Here is a 22,909-nt window from a genome sequence, read left to right as displayed (position 1 = left end):
TAGAGGAAGGTGGAGTGAAAATTGGTGGAAGGAACATTAACAATTTGAGATATGCAGAGGATACCACACTATTGGCAGAAAATAGCAAAGACTTGAAATAATTTCTGATGGTTAAAGAAGAAAGTGCCAAAGCAGGAATACATCAAGAAGACAAAAGTAATTACTACTGGGGAATTGCACAACTTTAAGGTTGACAATGAAGAAATGGAAATGGTTCAAGATTTTCTGTTCCTTGGCTCCACATCACCAAAAAGGGATACTGCAACAAAGAAATCAGAAAGAGACTGGGAAGGGCAGCCATGAAGGAGCTAGAAAAGATCCTTAAGTGTAAGGATCTGTCACTGGCGACCAAGATCAAGATAATCCATACGATAGTATTCCCCATTACTATGTATGGGTGTGAAAGCTGGACAATGAAGAAAGCTGACAAGTTGATTCCTTTGAAAAGTGGTGTTGGAGAAGATACCATGGACTGAGGCAAATAGTGGTAACAAGGCAGGAAGTCCTAGAACGTCTAGACAAACTGCAACCTAACAAGTCACAGGGACCAGACGGTGTTCATCCTAGAGTTGTTCAAGAACTCAAATGGGAAATTGCTGAACTTCTAACAAAGATATGTAATATGTCCCTTCGATCAGCCTCTGTACCAGAGGACTGGAGAATGGCCAATGTAACACCTGTCAAGAAACAGGACTTTCATGTTTCTTGGTGTCCTGAAAAACAATGTGTCAGGCTGCTATCTCGGTTTCGTTATTGCCTCTGTCTCTGTGCTGTATTGTCTGCCCCCCAAGGTCGCATGCCTAAGCCTGGGAACTCAGCTCCTGGGAAACTGTATTCCTGCGTGTAATCTCCTGCGTGTAATCTCCCGCCTTTACTGCCTTATAATATCTCCCAGCTAGTGAGCCTTTCATAGCTGTCATTTTATTCGTTTGCACTGTATGCCTATTTGATCAGTAAAAACCATCTGTTTGGACTCTATACGACTTTGTGGTGATTTCTGGTTCTGTGGGCCAAGGGCTGACATTATGACAGCTATCACACATCTTCACCGTTCTCCTAGCCAGGCTGGAGCCCAGGGGGGTTCGCCTGCCACTTGGATGGGAGCTGTGCAGCTCTCCAGGTGATCTACTACCCTGGAGCCCTTCTCAGAGGACCCTACTCTGTTACAGGACTTAATCGCTGAACTTTTCCGGACGAACCGAGAGGTTTGCCGCTTGAGGGGACTGGTACACGCGCAGTGGCAATCTCTTACAGGACGTCTCTGGATGTTAACATCGGAGGATACTGATGCTCGTTTAGATCTTCAGGACTTGGATCAATTACTGGATGATGCCCGATTGGCGACTGAGGATTTACAAATATTAACTGGACTTTTGGATAATCTTATTTCTCGACAAACTCTTTCTACCATGGCGGGAGCCCCGCCGGAGGGTTTTTCCCTGATCCCGGATGCGGCCAGCTGCCAGGCTGAGGCCAAGCGAGTCGCTATTAGCACCGCTCTTCTCCTTGTGGAATGTACAAAGGACACCCCGGTAGCCACCTTGGCTCAAGTTTTGACCCCGACGTTTGGAGCTGAGGCATCCGCACTGGCGGTTCGAGTACAACCTCTGCTGGGCGGGGAACCTGACCCCATACTCTTGCTCCTCGAGACAGAACTTTTGCCGCGCATTACGGCAGAGGCTGCCCTAAGACTTGAGAACGCCAAAGTTCTTGCGGATCAGCAAGCCGCCGAAGCGGCTAGGGTCGCAAGAGAGAGAGAGGCGGCGGAAGCAGCCAGGGCGGCTGCAGCAAGGAATCAGGCGAACGTGGACACGCGCCCCAAGGACTATGTACTGGGACTATCAGGTCTAACTTTTTCCCCGGCGTTTGTCCCGTCGCGTGCGACCCAACGCGCACGCCGTTTGGCTGACCGACGTCGAGACTCAGATGAGTCTGAAGACGAGGATTTATATGGAGATAGCTCTCAATGGGCCACGAGCTTCCGAACCAGTAAGCCTCATCTTACTGGGGGCCCAAGTGAGGAGGTTCATCTTTTACGAGCCCAGAATCGGGAGCTCTCCGACCGTGTTGATCAACTCCAAGAAGTAATGGAACTTATGCTTCACGAGAACAGGCAATTACAACAAACCCTGATAGCTCAGAGACAGCCCGTTCCGATACCGGGTCAGGGGGTACCCGTACAACCACCCGCTAATGTGCCTGCTCCACCCTTACCTCCTGGAGCTCCTGTTGCTCCTCCGCCCGGACCACCCGTGCAACCACCTGCTAATGTGCCTGCTCCACCCTTGCCTCCTAGAGCTCCTGTTGCTCCTCTGCCCGGCCCTTGGAAGCAACTCAAATTGAGGACTACGTATGACGGATCTCTTGAGACTTTGCCTTGTTTCTTGCATCAAGTGGACAGTTATATGCGAGAACAAGGTCAACTTTTCCCCACGGAAGATAGCCGGGTGCGGTACGTAGCTTCCCTCCTGACAGGCAAAGCGGCTGACTGGATGGTCCTCCAGTTTGACACCCGCTCTCGTGCGATTCGTTCCCTCAACAACTTCATGACTGCCCTGAGAAGGAGGTTTGAGGACCCCTTCCTGGGAGAAAGAGCCAAAACGGAACTCTTACAATTAAAACAAGGCTCTGCTACAGTTCGGGAATTTGCCGATGAATTTCAGCGACTGGCAAGTAAAATTGTAGGTTGGCCCGAGACCACCCTAATCCATCATTTCAGGGAAGCCTTGCATCCTGACATTCTGAACTGGTCTTACATGCGGGGCGATCCCGATACCCTCGAAGGCTGGATCCTATTAGCCGAGGAAGTGGAAAGCCGCCGCCGCTTTATTTCTCTCGTCCGTCAAAAGCACAAGGAGAAGGGCACCCAAAAGCCTCAACCCAAGGCACCACTGCTCGTCCCACGAAATCCCCCACGTCCGCTCCAGGAACGTGAAGCCCGATTTCAGAGGGGTGCCTGTCTTACATGCGGAGAAATGGGCCACTTTGCAGCCGTTTGCCCACGCCGCCAGGAATTATTTCGTCCCAGCACGACAACCCGCGCCCGAGGTCGTCCACCACGCAGAGGCACCGCGGCCACCCGCAGCGCAGCTCCGGGAAGGCCCACACCCTCTGCACTCCATGCCGGGGACCCAGCCTCCCTGCCTGCTTCCAACGACCCCGCCGGGTCTCGGATTACAAGTGCCCCATTGGGGGACAGCTTTCCCTCTTCGGATGAGGAAAACCCTTGGGTTTCTCCAGCCTTAAACCTGGAATCTCCCCTCGACTTGTCAAAAAACGGCTCCGGTCTGTGGTGAATGGAGCATCTCCACAGACCTCTCAGGATCTCCCTATCAAACCGAATGCTCCGACCAAAATCAAAGAAGTGGACTCCACCGTCTACGTAGATGCAGTTTTACAACAACTTAACGGAGGTCCACAAATCCCCGTCAAAGCACTAATTGACTCCGGTTGCTGTCGCACTCTCATAAGCGAAGCCACGTTTGCTGCCCTCAGAGCCGACTCAGAGGCTTTACCCGCCCCCGTCCAATTTGCTCAAATGGACGGGAGCCAATTCCAGGGGGGTCCAGTGGATCATCGCACCATAGGGGTGGCAATGGGAATTGGTTCCCACTGGGAACAAATAGACTTCACTATAGCCCCTATCCGATTTGAAGTGGTCTTGGGAATTAACTGGATTAAAGGACATAGCCCCAGTATTGATTGGGAAACAAACACTATTTCTTTCGCTAATCCCACCTGCGACCAGCATCGGCAAAACTTTGCTCTGCCATTTCCGCCCGTTCCAGCATTAACCTCTACTGCCCCAGTACCGCCGGCACTACCCGCTGTATACCGGGACTTTGAAGATGTCTTCGACCTTAAGGAATGTGATGCCTTACCCCCCCACCGGGCCTCAGACTGTGCGATTGAAGTAGTGAAGGACTGCACATTAACCAAAAGTAAGATTTACCCTATGAGCGCTTCCGAGCGCACTGTCCTCCGGGACTTTTTGGACAAAAACCTCGCCAGAGGGTTCATTCGCCCTTCGAATGCCCCAAACTCGGCCCCCGCGTTTTTCGTCCGGAAAAAAGAGGGCGACCTTCGCCTGTGCATTGACTTCAGAAAGCTCAATGCGGTTACCCAGACCAACGCCTATCCTATCCCATTAATATCGGATATTTTGGGACAATTACAGGAAGGCCGTGTGTTCTCTAAATTAGACTTGGTAGAAGCCTACTACCGAGTCCGTATCCGCGAAGGAGATGAACACCTCACTGCCTTCTCTAGTTGTTTCGGAATGTATGAATTCCTTGTAATGCCGTTCGGATTAAAAGGGGCCCCGGGGGTCTTCATGCAACTCATCAATGAAATCCTACATGACCTTCTATATCGTGGGGTGGTGGTCTACTTAGATGACATTCTCATTTATTCGAAAACTATGGACGAGCATGTGACTCTGGTCAGAGAAGTTCTACAACGCCTGCGTAACCATCAACTGTTCGCTAAACTAGCTAAGTGTGAATTTCACCAAAGCAAACTCACGTTTTTGGGATACATCATCTCCCACCAAGGTCTTCGCATGGACCCCGCCAAAGTCCAAGCCGTCCTCGATTGGACTCCCCCCACCAACCGTAAGCAAGTACAGCAATTTCTGGGGTTTGCAAACTTCTATCGGGGATTCATCCCTAACTTCGCCCAAGTGGCTCTACCCATTACGGACCTGCTGAAAACGAAAGGAAAAGTAAGCTCGGCTGCCTTGCCCTCCGCAAAAATCCTATGGACTGAGCAATGCCAAGCCGCCTTTCTGGCCCTCAAACGCCTCTTCACTTCGGAGCCGGTGCTACGGCACCCAGACCCAAATCAAATGTTCATTGTGCAAGTCGATGCTTCCGATGTAGCCATGGGAGGGGCTCTCCTCCAGCAAGGACCGGACGGTCTTCTTCACCCTTGCGCTTACTTTTCAAAAAAATTTGCGCACGCTCAATTGAACTGGCCCATCTGGGAGAAAGAGGCCTCTGCAGTTCATCATGCACTGACTTTATGGCGGCAATTCTTAGAAGGGTCTAAAGTACCCTTTGAAGTTTGGACCGATCACAAAAATCTAGCTGCCCTCACGGGGTCCCATAAGCTATTGGCGAAACAACAACGGTGGGCGGAGTTCTTTGCTCAGTTCCGTTTCACCCTGAAGCACGTCCCTGGGAAGCAGAACGTTCTCGCGGATGCTCTCTCCCGTTTACCACAATATCCGGTAAAACTCGAAAGACCCACCAACTCTCTGTTCACCCCTATGCAACGTGGGGCCCTACCTATGCTGGCTGTGCAAACCCGATCCCAGCATCAACACACCTTCCCTAACTTGCAAGCTCCGCCAGCCCAACCGGCTGCCCAGCCGCCACCGCAACAGACCGGAGTTCCCGCCCCTCCTACCCCTCCGACCGCTCAGCCGCCTGCAGTCTGCGCGCCGCCACACGTAAGCACTAACCCTATAACTATTTCTCAGATCTCCAGGACCGACGGGGGGGCTCCCTCCAAACTCCCCATCTCCGAATCCTTTTTAACTGTCCTTCGGGATCAGTGCCTTTTAGAACGTTCCGCTCATACCCTACCTCCTGGTGTTTTGGAACAAGGGGGGTCCTGGTACAAAGACTCAAAATTGTATGTACCCAAAGCTCTCCGGAAGGACGTTTTACATTTAGCTCATGGAGCCAAAACAGCTGGGCACTTTGGGTTTCTGAAGACCCTTCACTTATTGCGCAGACAGTTCTGGTGGGGGGGAATGCGTTCCGACATTGACTCCTTCATCCGCAGTTGTCCCGTTTGTGCCGCTGCGAAACGTTCGCAGGGCAAACCCCCGGGACTGCTACAACCTCTTGAAACGCCCAGCAGACCTTGGGAAGTGATTGCTATGGACTTCATGACTGATCTCCCTCTCAGTGGGGGTAAAACTGTGTTGTGGGTTGTTACTGATTTGTTTTCTAAGCAAATACATTTGATTCCATGTGCAGGGATCCCCTCTGCTCAGAAACTGGCCCGCCTCTTCGTGACGCATATATTTCGTTTACATTCGTTTCCGTGTAAAATAATTTGTGACCGCGGAAGTGGTTTCGTTTCTAAGTTTTGGAAAGCTTTCCTCAAGTTGGTGGGGGTGAAACAGGGATTGTCTAGTGCATACCATCCTCAAACTGATGGTCAAACTGAACGTGTCAATGCTGTACTCGAATGCTATTTGCGTTGTTATGTTAACTACCACCAGGATAACTGGGTGGAACTGTTACCTTTAGCAGAATATGCCTACAATAATGCCATGCATCAATCCACAGGTTTTAGCCCGTTTTTTGCTGTGTATGGACAAGATTTCAGTCCCATCGTTCCTGCAGATGATGTAGAGGGGGAGGGGAACCCCGACATTGCCTCCTGGGCACACGCCCTCCGTACCACTTGGCCCTGGCTCGTTAGCAACCTCGACCGGGCCAAACGTAAATACAAAGCGCAAGCTGATAAACATCGCTCCCCCGGGGGTGATCTGCAAGTGGGTGCTTTGGTTTACCTTTCCACCAAAAACCTCCGTTCCACCCAACCGTGCCATAAACTCAGCGCCAAATTCATTGGCCCTTTCCCCATTACTCGGGTCATAAACCCTGTCACAGTGGAACTGGCTCTCCCTAAATCCTTGAGGCGTGTGCATCCTGTTTTCCACATAAGCCTCCTCAAACCCCATATTGCTTCTCCACGGTGGCATCCGGACCCGCCGCCTGCGCAACCCATCATGGTGGGGGGGGAAGAACACTTCGAAATCTCCAAGATCCTTGACTCCCGTATTCACCATGGCACTCTCCAATATCTAGTTCGTTGGAAACATTTCCCCCCTGCCTATGACGAATGGGTGCGCGCACGGGATGTCTCCGCCCCCGACCTCGTCGACGCCTTCCACATTGCTTACCCGACCAGACCAGCCCCCTTGCGAACTGGGAGGGGGCCTTGAGGGGAGCAGAATGTCAGGCTGCTATCTCGGTTTCGTTATTGCCTCTGTCTCTGTGCTGTATTGTCTGCCCCCCAAGGTCGCATGCCTAAGCCTGGGAACTCAGCTCCTGGGAAACTGTATTCCTGCGTGTAATCTCCTGCGTGTAATCTCCCGCCTTTACTGCCTTATAATATCTCCCAGCTAGTGAGCCTTTCATAGCTGTCATTTTATTCGTTTGCACTGTATGCCTATTTGATCAGTAAAAACCATCTGTTTGGACTCTATACGACTTTGTGGTGATTTCTGGTTCTGTGGGCCAAGAGCTGACACAATGGTTCTGGCTTAACAGTGAGAGGCAGAACATCAGGCCTCGGCTAATTAGGCAATTTACAACTTGTTGTAACTGTGAGAATGGTTTCACTTTTGCGAGAGGTATTTAGGGAGTGTAGAATGCTCTCGCTTGGAGAAGGTCGGTAAGTCCCTTTTTGCCTCACCTTGGAGACATCTGAAGGCCTTTTGTCTCCTAGCAACAAAATACTTTTAGTTCAGCTGCCAGGACAGGTGCTTTCCATACTGCAGAGTCGAATTGCACTTCTGACGTGGTCAGCTGAATGGGATTTACAATTTAGCAACCCAATGGTTTAGGATAATTGTTTGACCTTTAATGGTACTGGCCAGGCCTTAGAGGTTTTAACATAAAAATTGACCATAGGGCCATACAGACTGTGTGTCTTTGGGGAATGGCTGGTCTATTCCCGGAGCTCACCAAACGCTTGGTTTTCTTGTCCTTCTTAGGGGGAAATGCTGGAATGAATTTTGCATCCTGACACAATCAACTTGTTGCTGACCAAAACTTCTTGTGAACCTGGTACTGTATTCTTGAATGCCTTGCCGAAATTTGCCTAATTTTGAAATGTGGAGTTACTAAGTTTTATTATTTTCTTGCTTGTTTGCTTCTCTGAAATTTGGTTGTGAAACGACACTAACTGTGAATAAAACTTGTTAGCCTTTAAACTGGCTTAATTGTGACTCTTGTTTTGCGGTTCCAAACTAAATCTGAGTGCCTGAGGTTAGAAGGCTTGCTACCGTAGTTTGTAATCCTTTTTGCAGATCAAACCTCCCCCCTGTTGGGTCTCTACCTCGCAGGGTGAGCTTGCTTTTGTATTGTTAAGTGGCTAGCAGCAGCTTTGCCCTTAGACTCTGTTAGTTGTAATCTTTTAAAGGGCTGGTAGCAGAACTACTCGCTGAGCTCAGAGAGAAAGCTCTCTGAGCGAAGCGTTTTTGTGTTGGCAGCAACTCTTGCCGGTTTGCATATTTGGGTCCTTTGCCTGGCGGAGGCTGGCAAGGTGCCCTGCAGGGGGCAAGGTTGTTTGCATTTTGTTCCAGATAAGAGTTCCTTCCTCGGGGCTAGGTTTTGAAGGTGGGAACTCTTTGACAACACCCATTTATAAAAAAGGTTCCAGGAGGGACCCAGGAAATTACAGGCCAGTTAGCTTAGCGTCTGTTCTGGGTAAATTGGTGGAAAGCATTATTAAAGATAGAATTGTCAAGCATATAGAAGGGCAAGGTCTGCTGGGCAAAACCCAACATGGCTTCTGTAAGGGTAGGTCCTGTCTCACCTATTAGAGTTTTTTGAAAGCGTCAATAAGCATGTAGACAGGAATGAGCCTGTGGAGATTGTGTATTTGGATTTCCAAAAAGTTTTTGACAAAGTCCCCCACCAAATTCAAGCAAACTTCATAGTCATGGGATAAGAGGACAAGTCCTCTTATGGACTGAGAGCTGGCTGAAAAATAGGAAGCAGAGAGTAGGAATCAATGGTCAGTTCTCACAATGGCGGGATGTGAGCAGTGGGGTCCCTCAGGGATCTGTGTTGGGACCGGTGCTTTTCAACCTGTTCATCAATGACCTGGAGTTGGGGTTAAACAGTGAAGTAGCCAAGTTTGCAGATGACACCAAATTATTTAGGGTGGTTAAAACAAAATTGGACTGTGAAGAGCTCCAGAAGGATCTCTACATACTGGAAGAATGAGCATTCAAATGGCAAATGAGATTCAATGTGAGTAAGTGTAAAGTGATGCATATTGGGGCAAAAAATCCCAACTTCACGTATACACTGATGGGATCTGTGCTGGCAGCGACAGACCAAGAAAGGGATCTTGGGGTGGTAGTGGATAGCTCGATGAAAATGTCAACCCAGTGTGCGGCTGCTATAAAAAAGGCAAATTCCATGCTGGCCATAATTAAACGAAGAATAGAGAATAAAACTGCTGATATCCTACTGCCCTTGTACAAATCTATGGTGAGACCACACTTGGAATACTGTGTACAGTTCTGGTCACCACACCTAAAAAAGAATATTACAGAGCTTGAGAAGGTGCAAAAAAGAGCAATCAAAATGATTAGGGGTCTAGAGCAACTGTCCTATGAGGAGCAGTTAAGACGCTTAGGGCTGTTTAGCTTGGAAAGAAGGAGGCTAAGGGGAGACATGATAGAGGTCTATAAAATTATGCATGGTTTGGAGAGAGTGGACAGGGAGACGTTTTTCTCTCTCTCCCATAATACTAGAACACGGGGTCATCTGCTGAAGCTGGAGGGTAAGAGATTCAAAACAGACAAAAGGAAGTATTTTTTCACACAGCGCATAGTTAAATTGTGGAACTCCCTGCCCCAGGATGTGGTGATGGCTGCCAGCTTGGAGGGCTTTAAGAGTGGAGTGGACATATTCATGGAGGAAAGGGGTATTCATGGCTATTAGTTAGAGTGGATACTAGTCATGTGGCATACCTATTCTCTCTAGTATCAGAGGAGCATGCCTATTATATTGGGTGCGGTGGAACACAGGCAGGATGGTGCTGCTGCAGTCGTCTTGTTTGTGGCTTCCTAGAGGCATCTGGTTGGCCACTGTGTGGACAGACTGCTGGACTTGATGGGCCTTGGTCTGGCCCAGCAGGGCCTTTCTTATGTTCTTATGACTGTCAAAAAGTCAAATAAGTGGGTTCTAGATTAAATCAAGCCTGAACATTCCCTAGAAGCTAAAATTACTAAACTGAGGCTATTATACTTTGGCCACATTATGGCAAGACAATAGTAACTGGAAAAGACAATGCTAGTAAAAATTGAAGACACCAAGAAAAGAGGAAGACCCAGTATGAGATGGATTGACTCAATCAAGGATTGACTCAATCATGGCCCTCAGTTTGCAAGACCTGAGCAAGTCTGCTAACAATAGGACATTTTGGAGATCATTAATTCATAGGGTTGCCATAAATCAGAAGCAACTTGATGGCACTTAACACACACACACACATCAATTTCATTCAAATTCATTTCACATGTTTATTTCACATAATATTTTAGGATCTGTGAGTGAACTTAAAATTCAAGTAGTTTAACTGGTTTCACCATCTGAGTTATAACAGTAACAAATGCATGAAGCTAATCCCGTACTTATAAATTGCTTTTTAGTTTTAGTTCTTCAATCCTACTCATCTTGGAAGTTTTTAATCAGCCCTCACTGAAATCTATAGCAAACAGTCCTTTCCTTCAAAATCTCACAGATTAGACTATGAACATTTCCACATGCCAAGGCTAGTTGAATTCAACATGAGCTGTGGCTTAAACACAGGACTTCAAACTGCGGGCACAATGAATGTTAGCATCCACATAACAGGTATATAAATGTTCTTTGGGTTCCCTCTCCTTCAAAATTATCTTGCAAATAAAGTTATCTGCAGCTTTTCTCTCCACTAATGTTTAACAAAGGTATACCTTCAAAACGCCATTTACATAGCAATACAAATACTGTTAAAATTGCTAAGAACACAATAGCCACTAACACCTCTTAGAACACACACATTCCCAAATTGGCTCTTATCTTGAGGATATCACTTTAGCACTGTTACTTATATCCACTGAATGAGAGAAAATGGCATATTACAAAGGTGAGATGGAAATATCCATTTATTTATCCATTACCTACCAATTAGGTTTGTTTAAATGATCTATGTGGTTATCTTTACTGATAAGGAACCAAGTGGTAAGAGAAGTTCACTCTATAAAAGGCATTGGAAGACTGTGGAGTAGTGGTACATGATTTAACCATGGCCAAGCTGATCCTCCTTACAGGTAAGAGCACATCTACTACTTGATATTTATATATAATATTATTGGAATATGAACTATACAACTTCATTGTTAAGCACTTCATTGAAGAGCTAATCAGGGATGTGATTATGGACAGTGCAGTCTTCTGGAATCCCAAGGGGGTTTATGAAGCACAGCTGGATAGAAAGGACATGTGACATGTGTAGATGGGTCACCGTGGTAAGCTTTGCCCTCATTTTATGTTGCCAGATCAAAATTTCAAAAATAGACAAAAAGGTAGAGTTTTGGTATCTAAGGTAAGGGATATCTATTATACACTTTAGATATCTCATGTTCAGTAGAGGCATCTGTCAAATTCAGTTTCAGATGTCGTGATCTCAGGTGACAGTCTAGCTGTTAAAATAAGAGGCATTAGCTCTCTTAGAGCCTCCCGATGTGAAGGTTAAGGGTGGGAATAGAGACATCAATTATACCTTCGATGGTAGGGATTTATTTTATAATGAGATTGCCTTTCCTGTCTTGTACAAATTCAGACCTCTGATGAGTTAAGATTAGGGCTTTCTCTTGAATCTCTTTTACCAATCTGGCTAAAAACCTAGCCCCAAACAGCATCTAATAATTTTCTTGCATGAAAACTCAAGGAACGATCACCCTGTATAAAACATTATATTAGGCTCAGAATTGATTTGAATGTCTTTGCCTCTCTAATGCATGTGCTCCTTTACATTTCAAAGAATAATTCCTTTATTTTCTTTGTAGGTCTGGTGCTTCTGTTGAATGCTCAGCTGGGTAAGTAAAAAGTGGGAAATATAAGCAATGGATTCAGTGGGTGAACTTAGGCATCTTCTAGGCCAGTGTAAGTGCTGCCTCAGGAGGATAGAAATACCTAAAATAAATAAACCTTGTGTATCTGCCTGTTCCAAAGAGAGAGCATAAAAGTAAATTAAGATGGTGCTTGTAAAATATTTTCCTCTCTAGCTGTGGAGAGGTACTATATAGAATCATTAGGGAGTTGCCCCTTGCATCTCTGCATGCCCTTCAGTTGCAGTCTTCTGCCTTTGATGCACAGCGGCATTTTTAAAATTCTGATCCTGCCAAGATTTCTGTGAGAAGCCTGACTATCCAGAACGGATACAATATTTCACCATCCGAGGTTGCTGATCAGTATCTATGCTATTTCCCTGTAGAATCCAATTATTCAACTGGTTGGTCTCCATTCTGACCATGTGGGTATGTGCAAAATGCAGCTCAATGCAAGGTGTTGAAGAGGCTGTTGTGATTGCTTCAGCACACAATTCAATCCACACTCATTCACTGTACTACCATTAGATCAATATTGAGCAGGTTTTTATTGAGGTTAGGGATCCTGAAATTGTGAATTCAGTTGCAAACTGAACCCCTGTTAAAGGCATCACCACAAACCCTCTCTGCCAAATGACACCTTCGGCAGGAATCACAAACCCATCACTGAACTGCCTATAGTGTAGCCAAGTAAAACTTTGTTGTTCATGTTTAAAGAAAATGTATTTTCATGGACCACCGTAGTTTATGACAACAAATCTACTACCATCTCCACCTCTCTGTTGATTATAGGCTTTTCCTACCAGCTGACATGCTACTTCACCAACTGGGCCCAATACAGACCAGGCCTTGGGAAATTCAAGCCTGACAACATCGACCCATGCCTCTGTACCCAGCTGATCTATGCGTTTGCTGGCATGAAGAACAATGAAATCGCCACCATTGAATGGAATGATGTCACCCTTTACCAAGCTTTCAATGGACTGAAGAACCAGTAAGTAGCTTGATGTCAAGACATTGCTGGCTTATCTTATTACAATGTTGTTTAGAGATGAGTTCACCAGAGGAACTCTTTGAAAATGTTGAGGTTCCATGCTGGTATCCTGAGATTATACAGGGAAGCAAGCAACCATGGGCCCTTCCAAAGTTTTGAAGTCAAATGGAAATGAATGTAACATACACACAATAGAGACAGAGAATAGAATTTGTTCATGTACAGCACCCCAACTGCATTTCTGCGCTGCATCCAAAGACAGCTGCTGATCTTTATGATATATATGACAAATTAAAGGGCAACATTGATATATAAGTGACCAAAACTGTAGCAACTGTGTGCGACACTACCATTATGATTCTGATCCTACATATGCCACAGTCAAATCTGTGCTTTACTGGTGGTGGCCTAAATTCTTCAAAGAATATTATCCACTATAAATAGCTTAGTAAAAGGTTTATAGTTCTGGAGCTTTCACTTCACAACTTTGATTAGGTGTCACTGTTTAGTTAGTATTTCATAGCATGTGAAGTTCAAGAAATGGGCCATTTTGTCAAGCACTCTCAACTTGTTCTCATGGTCAGCCCTCTGATATATATATTTATTTTGGCTCATACGCTGGCCTGCATGTGAAAATGGTAACTCATCATTTTAGCTGCTGCAAAAAGACTAGAGAAACACTTTTGTGCCAGCTGTGCTAACAGAGGTAGTTAAAGATTTGTACTATCCTGAGATGAATCTTGTGCTTGCCACAATACTCATGTTTTAGCTGCTGAACTGCTACATATTTTTGCCAAAAAGAAAAGAAAACACTCCATTCCTCTCCTATAAACACTTTGAACTACACATTGCTCCAGGAAAGGAGTGCAAAACTGAACCAGCACCAAATTGAACAGCCTTATTGGACTCAACAATATAGAAGTGAAAATGTATTGTACCAGATATGGCATATTAAGCACTTACAAGCACAATAGTATCCTTCTGCCTTAGGAAAGTAGCTATTATGACAAAAGATGCTGAACAAGCAAAGAATTGCGCTGAACTTATCCTCATTGTCTCCTCACAGGAATTCACAACTGAAGACTCTCCTGGCTATCGGGGGTTGGAATTTTGGAACTGCACCGTAAGCCCTAAACCATTTTTCTTTGCATGGGGCCACTGGAGGTTTCCCTCCCCCTTCTGTCGATTGGCTTATTGACTTGAGCTTTCTAGGGGTTTTTAAATCTCTGGCAACAGGCTGCAAAGCCTCTGCCATAGATTGTGGAACTCTGTGTTCAGAATTGTATGGGTTGATCTCCGTGGGAGGTTGGTGAATGGATTGTCCTTTGACCTTTTGTTTAATGAAGTCTGATATATTTTCTCTTCTTGATATATTCAACAACAATATACATTATATAATAGAGAGGAGTGGATTATGGATACTGCAGGTGCTTCTAACTCTCCTCTTCTTTGGTTCTTGACTAGATTCACTGCAATGGTTTCCACTCAACAGACCCGCCAGACTTTCATCAACTCAGTAATCACATTCTTACGTCAGTATGAATTTGATGGGCTGGATTTTGACTGGGAGTACCCTGGTTCCCGAGGCAGCACTGCTCAGGATAAGTCCCTTTTTACTGCTCTAGTTAAGGTAAGGTGGCATCATAATTTCATTTCAACAAGCAGCAATGTTTATGATTAGCTGAGTCCAAGGTAACATTGGTTAGCTGGTGACACCCTTGCAGCAGCTAATAATAACCGTCATTAACATGAATCAACTACATTATTCATTTATGGATCTTTTGATATGTGGATACTCCTGCAAGGGATCAGCTCCTCTGCAAGTTCATTAATAAACACAAAATGAGCTAGTCAATTATTATTATTTTTAAATCACCAACAGAGGGGGGGAACCTTAAAATATATTGGATAAGATGCCAAAATCTCCACTAGTTCATTTATATCCAACAGGTATTAGGGTTTATATTTCTCAAACAACATTCCATCTTACCCTTGCTAGCTTTCTAAAGCACCTTCTAATAAGGCATAATTGTCTTGTGCATGAAGTTAAATATCCCCCCCAGTCATCCATTATGGATTCTAACAATTTCTTCATCATAAAATCTGGCAATGCCACAGAATATTTTAAACATATAATTAGGAATATGATACATAAATATTAAAATAACCAAGGTTTTTTTTCTTGTGGATCAGGATACTGAGAGCATTAGGAAGCAATCTGAACTCCAGCACTTTGATACTGGAAAATATTGGTAGATTTACTACTGTCATATATTAGGGGAAAAAATTAATTTAAAAAGCAGGAGAAAAATGGTCAGAGCTATAGAAGTAATTTTTTTCAACGTTGCTTCCATTTTATAGGAAATGCGGGCAGCCTTTGAACAGGAGGCAAGTCAGACAAACCGGCCCAGGCTCATGGTCACTGCTGCTGTGGCTGCTGGACTTTCCAACATTGAATCAGGCTATCAGATTCCTGAGCTCGGCCAGTGAGTACTACAATATAACATTGGCTGATGAGTGTCCCTAGGCAGATGCTTAAAGCTATAGTTCAAGCAGCATTTTTGCTCTAGCAATAGATTGTGAGACTTCCTCTGTTACATGTGCTTCTGCTGCTCTGGGAAGATAGAGCTGCCAGGTCCCCAAAACCAATGGAAGGTTTTGGGGGTGGAGTTTAAGGAGGGCGGGGTTTGGGGAGGGACTTCAATGCCATAGAGTCCAATTGCCAAAGCGTCCATTTTCTCCAGGGGAACTGATCTCTGTTGCCTGGAGATCAGTTGTAATAGTAGGAGATCTCCAGCTAGTACCTGGAGGCTGGCAACCCTATGGGTAGAACTGGTGGAGAAACTGATGCTGTAGGAAAGGAAGGGAAGGACTGTCAACAGACAGTGGCAAGGGGCAGCTGATGATGGGTCAGGAATCCAGAAACTAAATATGAGCTGGGCTGGTGAGCAACAAGGTTTGCTAAAAGCTAGGAAGGAGCACTGTAATGACAGAGACCTCATTATCAGCCATGGAAGAGCAGCAAGATGGAGATGTAAAGATTGTTGAGCTTGTCCTCCCTACTGCAAACCTCCCAGTTAGCTGGACTCTGTCTGGATATTTTAGGAAGAGGGCTGCAAGATGCACAGAACACAAGGAGATAGGGTTGCCAACCTCCAGGTGATGGCTGGAGCTCTCCCACTATTACAACTGATCTCCGGGTGACAGAGATCAGTTCCCCTGGAGAAAATGGCTGCTTTGGCAATTGGACTCTATGCCATCGAAGTCCCTCCTCTCTCCAAACCCCACCCTTCTCAAGTTCCCCCCCCCAAAAAAAATCTCCAGGTATTTCCCAAACTGGAGCTGGCAACCCTACAAGGAGAGATGATACTGTAAAACCACATCCTGTAGAACCAGAAGATCTAGCAAGCAGTATCTCCTGAGAGTGTTAAATAGGTAGTGTTAGCTGTTGATAAGAAGAGGTATGAGACTAGCCAAGGACACTTCACATCTCACTGCAGGCACAGTTGTGTTAATTGGTTTAAGGAAGGAAGCTACAAAAGAGCTCAAAACTATTTTAATGCCTAGGACAACCGATTGCACAGGGTCTATCCTGGATTATCATACTTTAAAGCAAGTGCTTTAAAGTTATCCTCATTGGACAATAACACGGCCTATTACAGCATGCAGGTTTGAACAAAACACCTATGCTAACTGCGTATATAACTATGCTCTTTAAAGTTTGCAAGCTTCCTTTGTGGTATACGCTAAAGCAACTGTTCTTTCATCCCCTAAAGATTGCCAATAAATTTAAGGAAAGTAAGTCCAGTATGCGTGTATTTGTATATATGTGCTGAGTAAAGAGAATTTAAGCTACATGCTACAAATAAACTATTTATATACTGTTTCAATGGTTAGTCCAGCAAAATAGAAAACTAGTAGTCACACAAAAACTGAATGCCGTTGTGCTATTCCCTCTCCTACAGGTATCTCGACTACTTCCATGTGATGACCTATGACTTCCATGGCTCCTGGGAAGGATACACTGGCGAAAACAGCCCTCTGTATAAAGGACCTGCTGATACTGGAAGCAACATCTACTTCAATGTTGTAAGTATATTTTGAAAATTTGGTCACTTACAGTGTAGCGAAACTTGCATCAACAAAGCTGATCAAATTGATCCAAGAACTGCTGATAAAAGAATTAATTAACACAGGTCAATGAAACTTTCATCCACATTTCCTTGGAGAAACTCTAGTTCTTTTGTTTTCCTTATAGGACTATGCCATGAGCTACTGGATGAACAACGGTGCCCCAGCAGAGAAGCTCATTGTTGGATTCCCAACTTATGGACACACCTTCGTGCTCAGCAACCCATCCAACACTGCTGTTGGTGCTCCAACTTCTGGGCCAGGGCCTGCCGGACCATATACAAGACAATCTGGGTTCTGGGCTTACTATGAGGTATGTGTAACATAGTTTATCTGTATATGATCAGAAACAGATTATAATCATCATGTGGCAAGCATCTAATCTTCTTCCAGTAAAATCCATGGGAATTTTACTTCAGGAGGTCATGATATACCACAGATGGAATGTCCTGCATAGTTATGGACTTTTCCCCCCACTGCTGTAGTAAACTTATGTCCAGGCTGCATACCTTCAGAATTCAGCAAAGGGCTCACACAGTTGAATGTTCCTCTGTGCTAAAAAATAAAAATCCTTATATTGAAAACTGCCCATCTCTGTGAGATGGCAGCTCTTTTATGGGAAGAGAGGTGGGTTTTTGTTTGAAACATGAAAAACCCCACCTGTAATTTAATATGGTACAGCCCAGACACAGATATATCACTGTAGTGAGAATTAAGCCTCTATTTGAAAACCATTCACCAAATCAGACAGTGATTGCAGGTAGATGTGTTGGTCCACAGAAAAAACCCAAACACAAAAAACTATAACATAATTTTTAGTTGGGCCAACAAAAAACATCACAAAGCAGTGTGCAAACTTAAGAACAGAAGAAAGGCCCTGCTGGATCAGACCAAGGTCCATCAAGTCCAGCAGTCTGTTCTCACAGTGGCCAACCAGGTGCCTCTAGGAATCCCCCAAACAAGACAACTGCAGCAGCACCATCCTGCCTGTGTTCCAAAGCACCTAATACAATAGGCATGTTCATCTGATCCTGGAGAGAACAGCAATGCATCATGACTAGTATCCATTTTTACTAGTAGCCATGAATATCCCTCTCCTCCATGAACATGACCACTCCCCTCTTAAAGCCTTCCAAGTTGGCAACCATCACCACATCCTGGGGCCAGGAGTTCCACAATTTAACTATGTGTTGTGTAAAGAAATATTTCCTTCTATCTGTTTTGCATCTCACCCTCCAGTTTCAGAAGATGACCCCATGTTCTAGTATTATGAGAGAGGGAGAAAAGCTTCTCCCTGTCCACTCTCTGCTTCTGAGTTCCTCACAGCTTTCATCAGCTCTTGTGTTAAACACACACACACACAAAAAAAGCAAAGAGGGCAAGAAAGAATTATCAGGTCATCATGGAAAATCTTGTTGTCAGCCACTTGTACAGGATGTGTTGCAGAGTTTATTAGGTGAGGTGGTACTGGGCACTGGCTGATTTCAAGTTGCACAAAAAGCCTGCTAAGGATGAAGAAAGGAGGGGGGAGGGCAGTCTCCACTTGAGAATATGAAAGCCATTGGTTAATCAAATGTTTCTCAAGCAAGAAATGGAACACACAGACCCTTAGCATGCTGAGACCAGAGGAAAAATGTAATGCCCTCAAATTAACAAAAACAGAGATAAATTAGATGATGCATTAGGAATTGTTCACTAGAGTGTTTCAACAGCACAGATTGATCTTCTCACCTCTATGCTCCTTTGTTCTCCCTTTTCTTCCTTAGCCATTCTTCCTTCTGCTCTTTCCTTCCCCCCTCCCTTATTATAATGTGGATTGTTTGGAGAGGGAGGGATAGAAAACTCCAGTTTATCAAGTGTTAGTTGTTGACCAGTTTCATAACGTTAAGTTTAAAATATAAAACACTGCAATTTTAAAAGTAATTATTATGCATTGGAATAAGCTATTTCTGCAAGATTTCATGACACTGTAAACTCATTAATCTCCATGCCACCACAAAATCAATTAGCACAGAACAGTCTTTTCACTGTGGCTGCTCTTCTAGAATAGAACTTCCAGAAATGCAGTGACATCTAACGTCTCAAGTAATTACATCACTTAATATTTTTGTGCATGTAAAGTGCCGTCAAGTCACAGCCAATTTATGCCAACCCCAGCAAGGGGCTTTCAAGGCAAGTGAGAAGCAGAGGTGATTTGCCTTGCTGAAGAGTCTTCCTCAGAGATCTCCTTTCCAAGTAATGACGCTGCTTAGCTTCGGAGATCTGACGAAATTGGACTATACCATGGCGCCTTCCCTCCCCATTTAATATTTAATGCTGAATTATTTTAATCCTATTTTCCTGCATCCCTATTTCCTATTGAATGTTATAATTGTGCTCAAGGTATTAACCATTTCAGAAGACGGTTTTCTAGTCCTCCCTGGACGATAAATACTGGCTCACCATATGTTTTTTAATGTACTTATTAATATTAGAACACAGACTCTAGCCAACAGGAGATGGAGGATCATCAGAAACCTTCTGGCAGAGCCTAAAATCACGCTTTTAAACACTAGTAAGAGCTTGAATATAAACTCCAGGGGATACAGATCCTGGTATACTTGTTACTGAAAAACAATAGTTTTGACCTGCAATCCTAAGCAGAGTTATAACTTTCTAACCCCATTGAAGTCAGTGACTGAAAATGTGTATCTTTCCTCTTCCAGATCTGCACCTTCCTGAAGAATGGAGCCACTCAAGCTTGGGATGCTCCTCAGGATGTCCCATATGCTTACCAAGGCAATGAGTGGCTTGGGTATGACAACATCAAGAGTTTCAACATCAAGGTATAACTGGACCCAGTTTCATAAGTGTGTCCATTCATTTTGGTGCATTAGAATATCTCAGTTTCTGTAGGCTTTAGACTGATTTTTTTTTAACATTCTTTCTTTAAAAGGCTGAATGGCTGAAGCAGAACAACTTTGGAGGTGCCATGGTATGGGCAATTGATCTGGATGATTTTACCGGAACTTTCTGCAATCAAGGCAAATTCCCCTTGATCACCACTCTGAAGAATGCCCTTGGATTGCAAAGCTCTAGTAAGTAGCAGCAACAAAGGGCTTTATCAGTCATTTTCCAAATGTAGGTGGGCATTTACATATTTCAAGTGACAATATAACCCAGACCTGTCATGACAGGGCCATGGCAGTTTTAGAAGAAGCAACCTTAGAAGAAACACAAATAGCTCAAACATGTTAGCAGTGTCACCTACATTAGAAAGGACATAGAACAAGCCATGCTGGATCAGACCACAGGTCCATCTAGTCCGCAACATATTTCAAACACTGCATACCTCTCACAGAATTTTCTGATTTCTCAATAAATTGCTGAGATCTTCTATGGTAGAGTGACTAGAATATTCAATTTGGATATGAAAGCCCATGTTCAAATCTCTTTCTTGGCCCATAATGCTCACTGAATGACCTTGACCAAGCAACTGTCTCTCTCAACTTCACAGGATTTGTGTGGAGGCAACTGTGCTAAAAATTATAAACCACTTTGCATACTGAAAGGGCTAGATGTGGCAAATAATTCTAATTAGATTATTATTCAGATTATTCTGAAAAATATTCTTTTTACAAGTTTTGATGATGGCCTGTAGTCTAGCACAGGCCAGCTTATCTAGGCAACAACCCTTTTAAATTTCTTGCTAATGGTTGTGTGTTTTACATTTCATACCTTTCCATGAACCCCAAGGCAATATACAGAGGGTTCCCAGCTGGTCTCTCATTCAGGTACTGACCAGACCTAAACCTCTTTAGCCTCGACATGGTTCCTATGTCATGTGCCTTCAGGACATTCCCTTTGTAGATGTTTGACTTCATCCTTTTTATGAGGATTCTGGCATTTTTTTATGCTTTCATTTTTGGCTTTTATCAAGCTGTCGTGTTTCGGTGGCTTTTGAGGCCATTTTTATATTTAATGTTTTAAATTTTTACCCAACTTTTACAACTTTATTTATTCTTTGATTATAGAGTGGCTGTATATAAATTTCTAAGAAGTAATTAGGAAGAAGTGATTAGGTAGAGGGAGATAATAAAGGAGCGCCCTGCAATTTGTGTGTGATTGTGCTCTTTTCTGTTTCAGGCTGCACCCCTCCTGCCCAGCCCCTTCCTCCAATCAGTGGTGGAGGAACTGGTGGTGGAAGCTCTGGTGGTGGCAGCAGCTCTGGCGGTGGCAGCAGTTCTGGTGGCGGCAGCAGCTCTGGTGGCAGCGGATTTTGTGCTGGCAAAGCTAATGGTCTGTACCCGGTGGCCAGCAACAAAAATGCTTTCTGGCACTGTCAGAATGGAATCACATATGAGCAGTATTGCCAGACAGGCCTGGTCTTTGATACAAGCTGCACCTGTTGTAACTGGGCATAAATTTCAGATTCTCCAGCTCCCACACAAGCCAGATGCAAAATTATTCCGGTGAAACTCATGACAGCACATTAAGAATAAAAGTCTGCAAGATAAACCCTGGTGCATTGCTCTGCTTTGTTATAACGGTTCTGTATTAGTTTTTTTAAAAAAACTTCAGACAAACTGTTCATTCTGTGTTTGAGTACATTTAATTAGTTATCTTTGTCACACAAAGGCTTTCAAGTGAAAAGCAGAGGTGGTTTGCCATTGCCTTCCTCTGCAGTCTTCCTTGGTGGTCTCCCTCCCAAGTATTGACACTGCTTAGCTTCTGAGATCGGGCTACAGTGCTACACCATGCCGCCTTCCCTCCCAAAGAGAGCGTGAAGAGGGGCAAATTTAAAAAACACTGCAGCTCTATGAGTCTCAGCTGCAATGACAGTCCACCTGTGCTAAACCAGGTGGGGAGCCCCTTGTTCCAGATATCTGACACCCTACATTAGGTAAACAAAGGATCATTCTTTCATTTTACTGGTGGAGACTGTGATTCCCCCCCCCATATTTATTTATAAAGCTGTGTGAATGGAACTGAGGGCAGATGTTCTTAGTAACTCTTCATCATATCTCCTTCTTACATAGCACAGTAAGTACCCACTGCTACAACTTTCTATTCTCTACTCAACTCCGAACTTCTACTCAGAGCAGGCTTCTGAGACCCAGGTTAGCCTAGCACAACCCATCTGATGTCAGGATGAGACCTTTTCAAGTGTCCTGGTCCACTGGTTGAACACCAATGCTCTAGAGAACCAAATTAAGATTCTTTCTAACAAGCCAAGTATATCCTATAACAACCACTAAATCACCACTTCTTCAAATAAACTGAACTAGACTGAGCTTTAAAAGTTTGCAGAATTTAAACAGAAGCCTGTAGTGTTTTAGGATGCATCACAAAGAGATTCTGAAGGGAGAGTTCTGTAGCCTCTGTGATGTCAGACTTGAAATGCACAGTGACCTAGAAAAAAACTAGTTGCTTTTCTTATCAGTGTTATGCCGTGAAGCGCCAGCATGTGTACTATGTCCTATGAGTTTTGGGCAGGTAAGCATGTTAAAACCTGTTAGTCATCAGAACATAGGTAGCATTCAGCTTCTCATTTGAATGATTTCCAAACAGGTCATTTCAGGTCTGCCAACAGCAAGGCAACATCCATCTGGGTATCAACAGAGTGCAAGATGCTGTACATAACATAAAGGTGACAAAATTCTTGGCCACAGGGATTACAATCCAAGACAGGGGTAAAAGAAAAAGTAGAGATTGACAAATGATTTGTTGTAGAGTCAGATGCCAACAGGAGTGCAAGTAAAATAAGGTCAGACTTGGGTGGTTCAGGACAGGCTTCCCTGAAGCTTGGCTCTTTTTTTTGGTGGGGGGTCTACAAGCAATAAGGCTGTAGAGGTCACCATTAATCCTAAAGACCATCAAGAAGGGGCATTGAGGAGGCAGGAAGGGGTGAAGGAACAGAGTAATAGCTAAGATATAGTAGCGACAGTAGTTCT

The 22,909-nt window shown here is 44.5% G+C and overlaps 1 protein-coding gene across 1 annotated transcript; it reads left to right on the top strand.

Moving 5' to 3' along the window:
* The first annotated feature begins 11,046 nt into the window (after window positions 1-11,046).
* CHIA (chitinase acidic) lies at window positions 11,047-21,379 on the top strand. Its single transcript, XM_056844143.1, has 11 exons — window positions 11,047-11,071; window positions 11,810-11,839; window positions 12,644-12,845; window positions 13,912-13,968; window positions 14,310-14,475; window positions 15,207-15,331; window positions 16,811-16,934; window positions 17,104-17,289; window positions 19,682-19,801; window positions 19,912-20,053; window positions 21,102-21,379. Exons 1-11 carry the CDS (start codon window positions 11,047-11,049, stop codon window positions 21,377-21,379), a joined length of 1,455 nt encoding a protein of 484 aa, XP_056700121.1.
* Window positions 21,380-22,909: the final 1,530 nt, after the last annotated feature.

The sequence above is a fragment of the Euleptes europaea genome, chromosome 2 (genome assembly GCF_029931775.1).
Source record: "Euleptes europaea isolate rEulEur1 chromosome 2, rEulEur1.hap1, whole genome shotgun sequence".
Classification (NCBI taxonomy): Eukaryota; Metazoa; Chordata; class Lepidosauria; order Squamata; family Sphaerodactylidae; genus Euleptes; species Euleptes europaea.
The sequence above is the reverse complement of the archived record's forward strand: the minus strand, read 5'-3'. Positions and strand labels throughout refer to the sequence as shown.

Bases quoted from the DNA above. Each gene is read 5' to 3' on its own strand.
- CHIA (XM_056844143.1), top strand. From the start codon at position 11,047: ATGGCCAAGCTGATCCTCCTTACAG. The intron at 12,846-13,911 runs GTAAGTAGCTTG...GTCTCCTCACAG, and splicing joins TTCAATGGACTGAAGAACCA to GAATTCACAACTGAAGACTC. The intron at 13,969-14,309 runs GTAAGCCCTAAA...GTTCTTGACTAG, and splicing joins TGGAATTTTGGAACTGCACC to ATTCACTGCAATGGTTTCCA.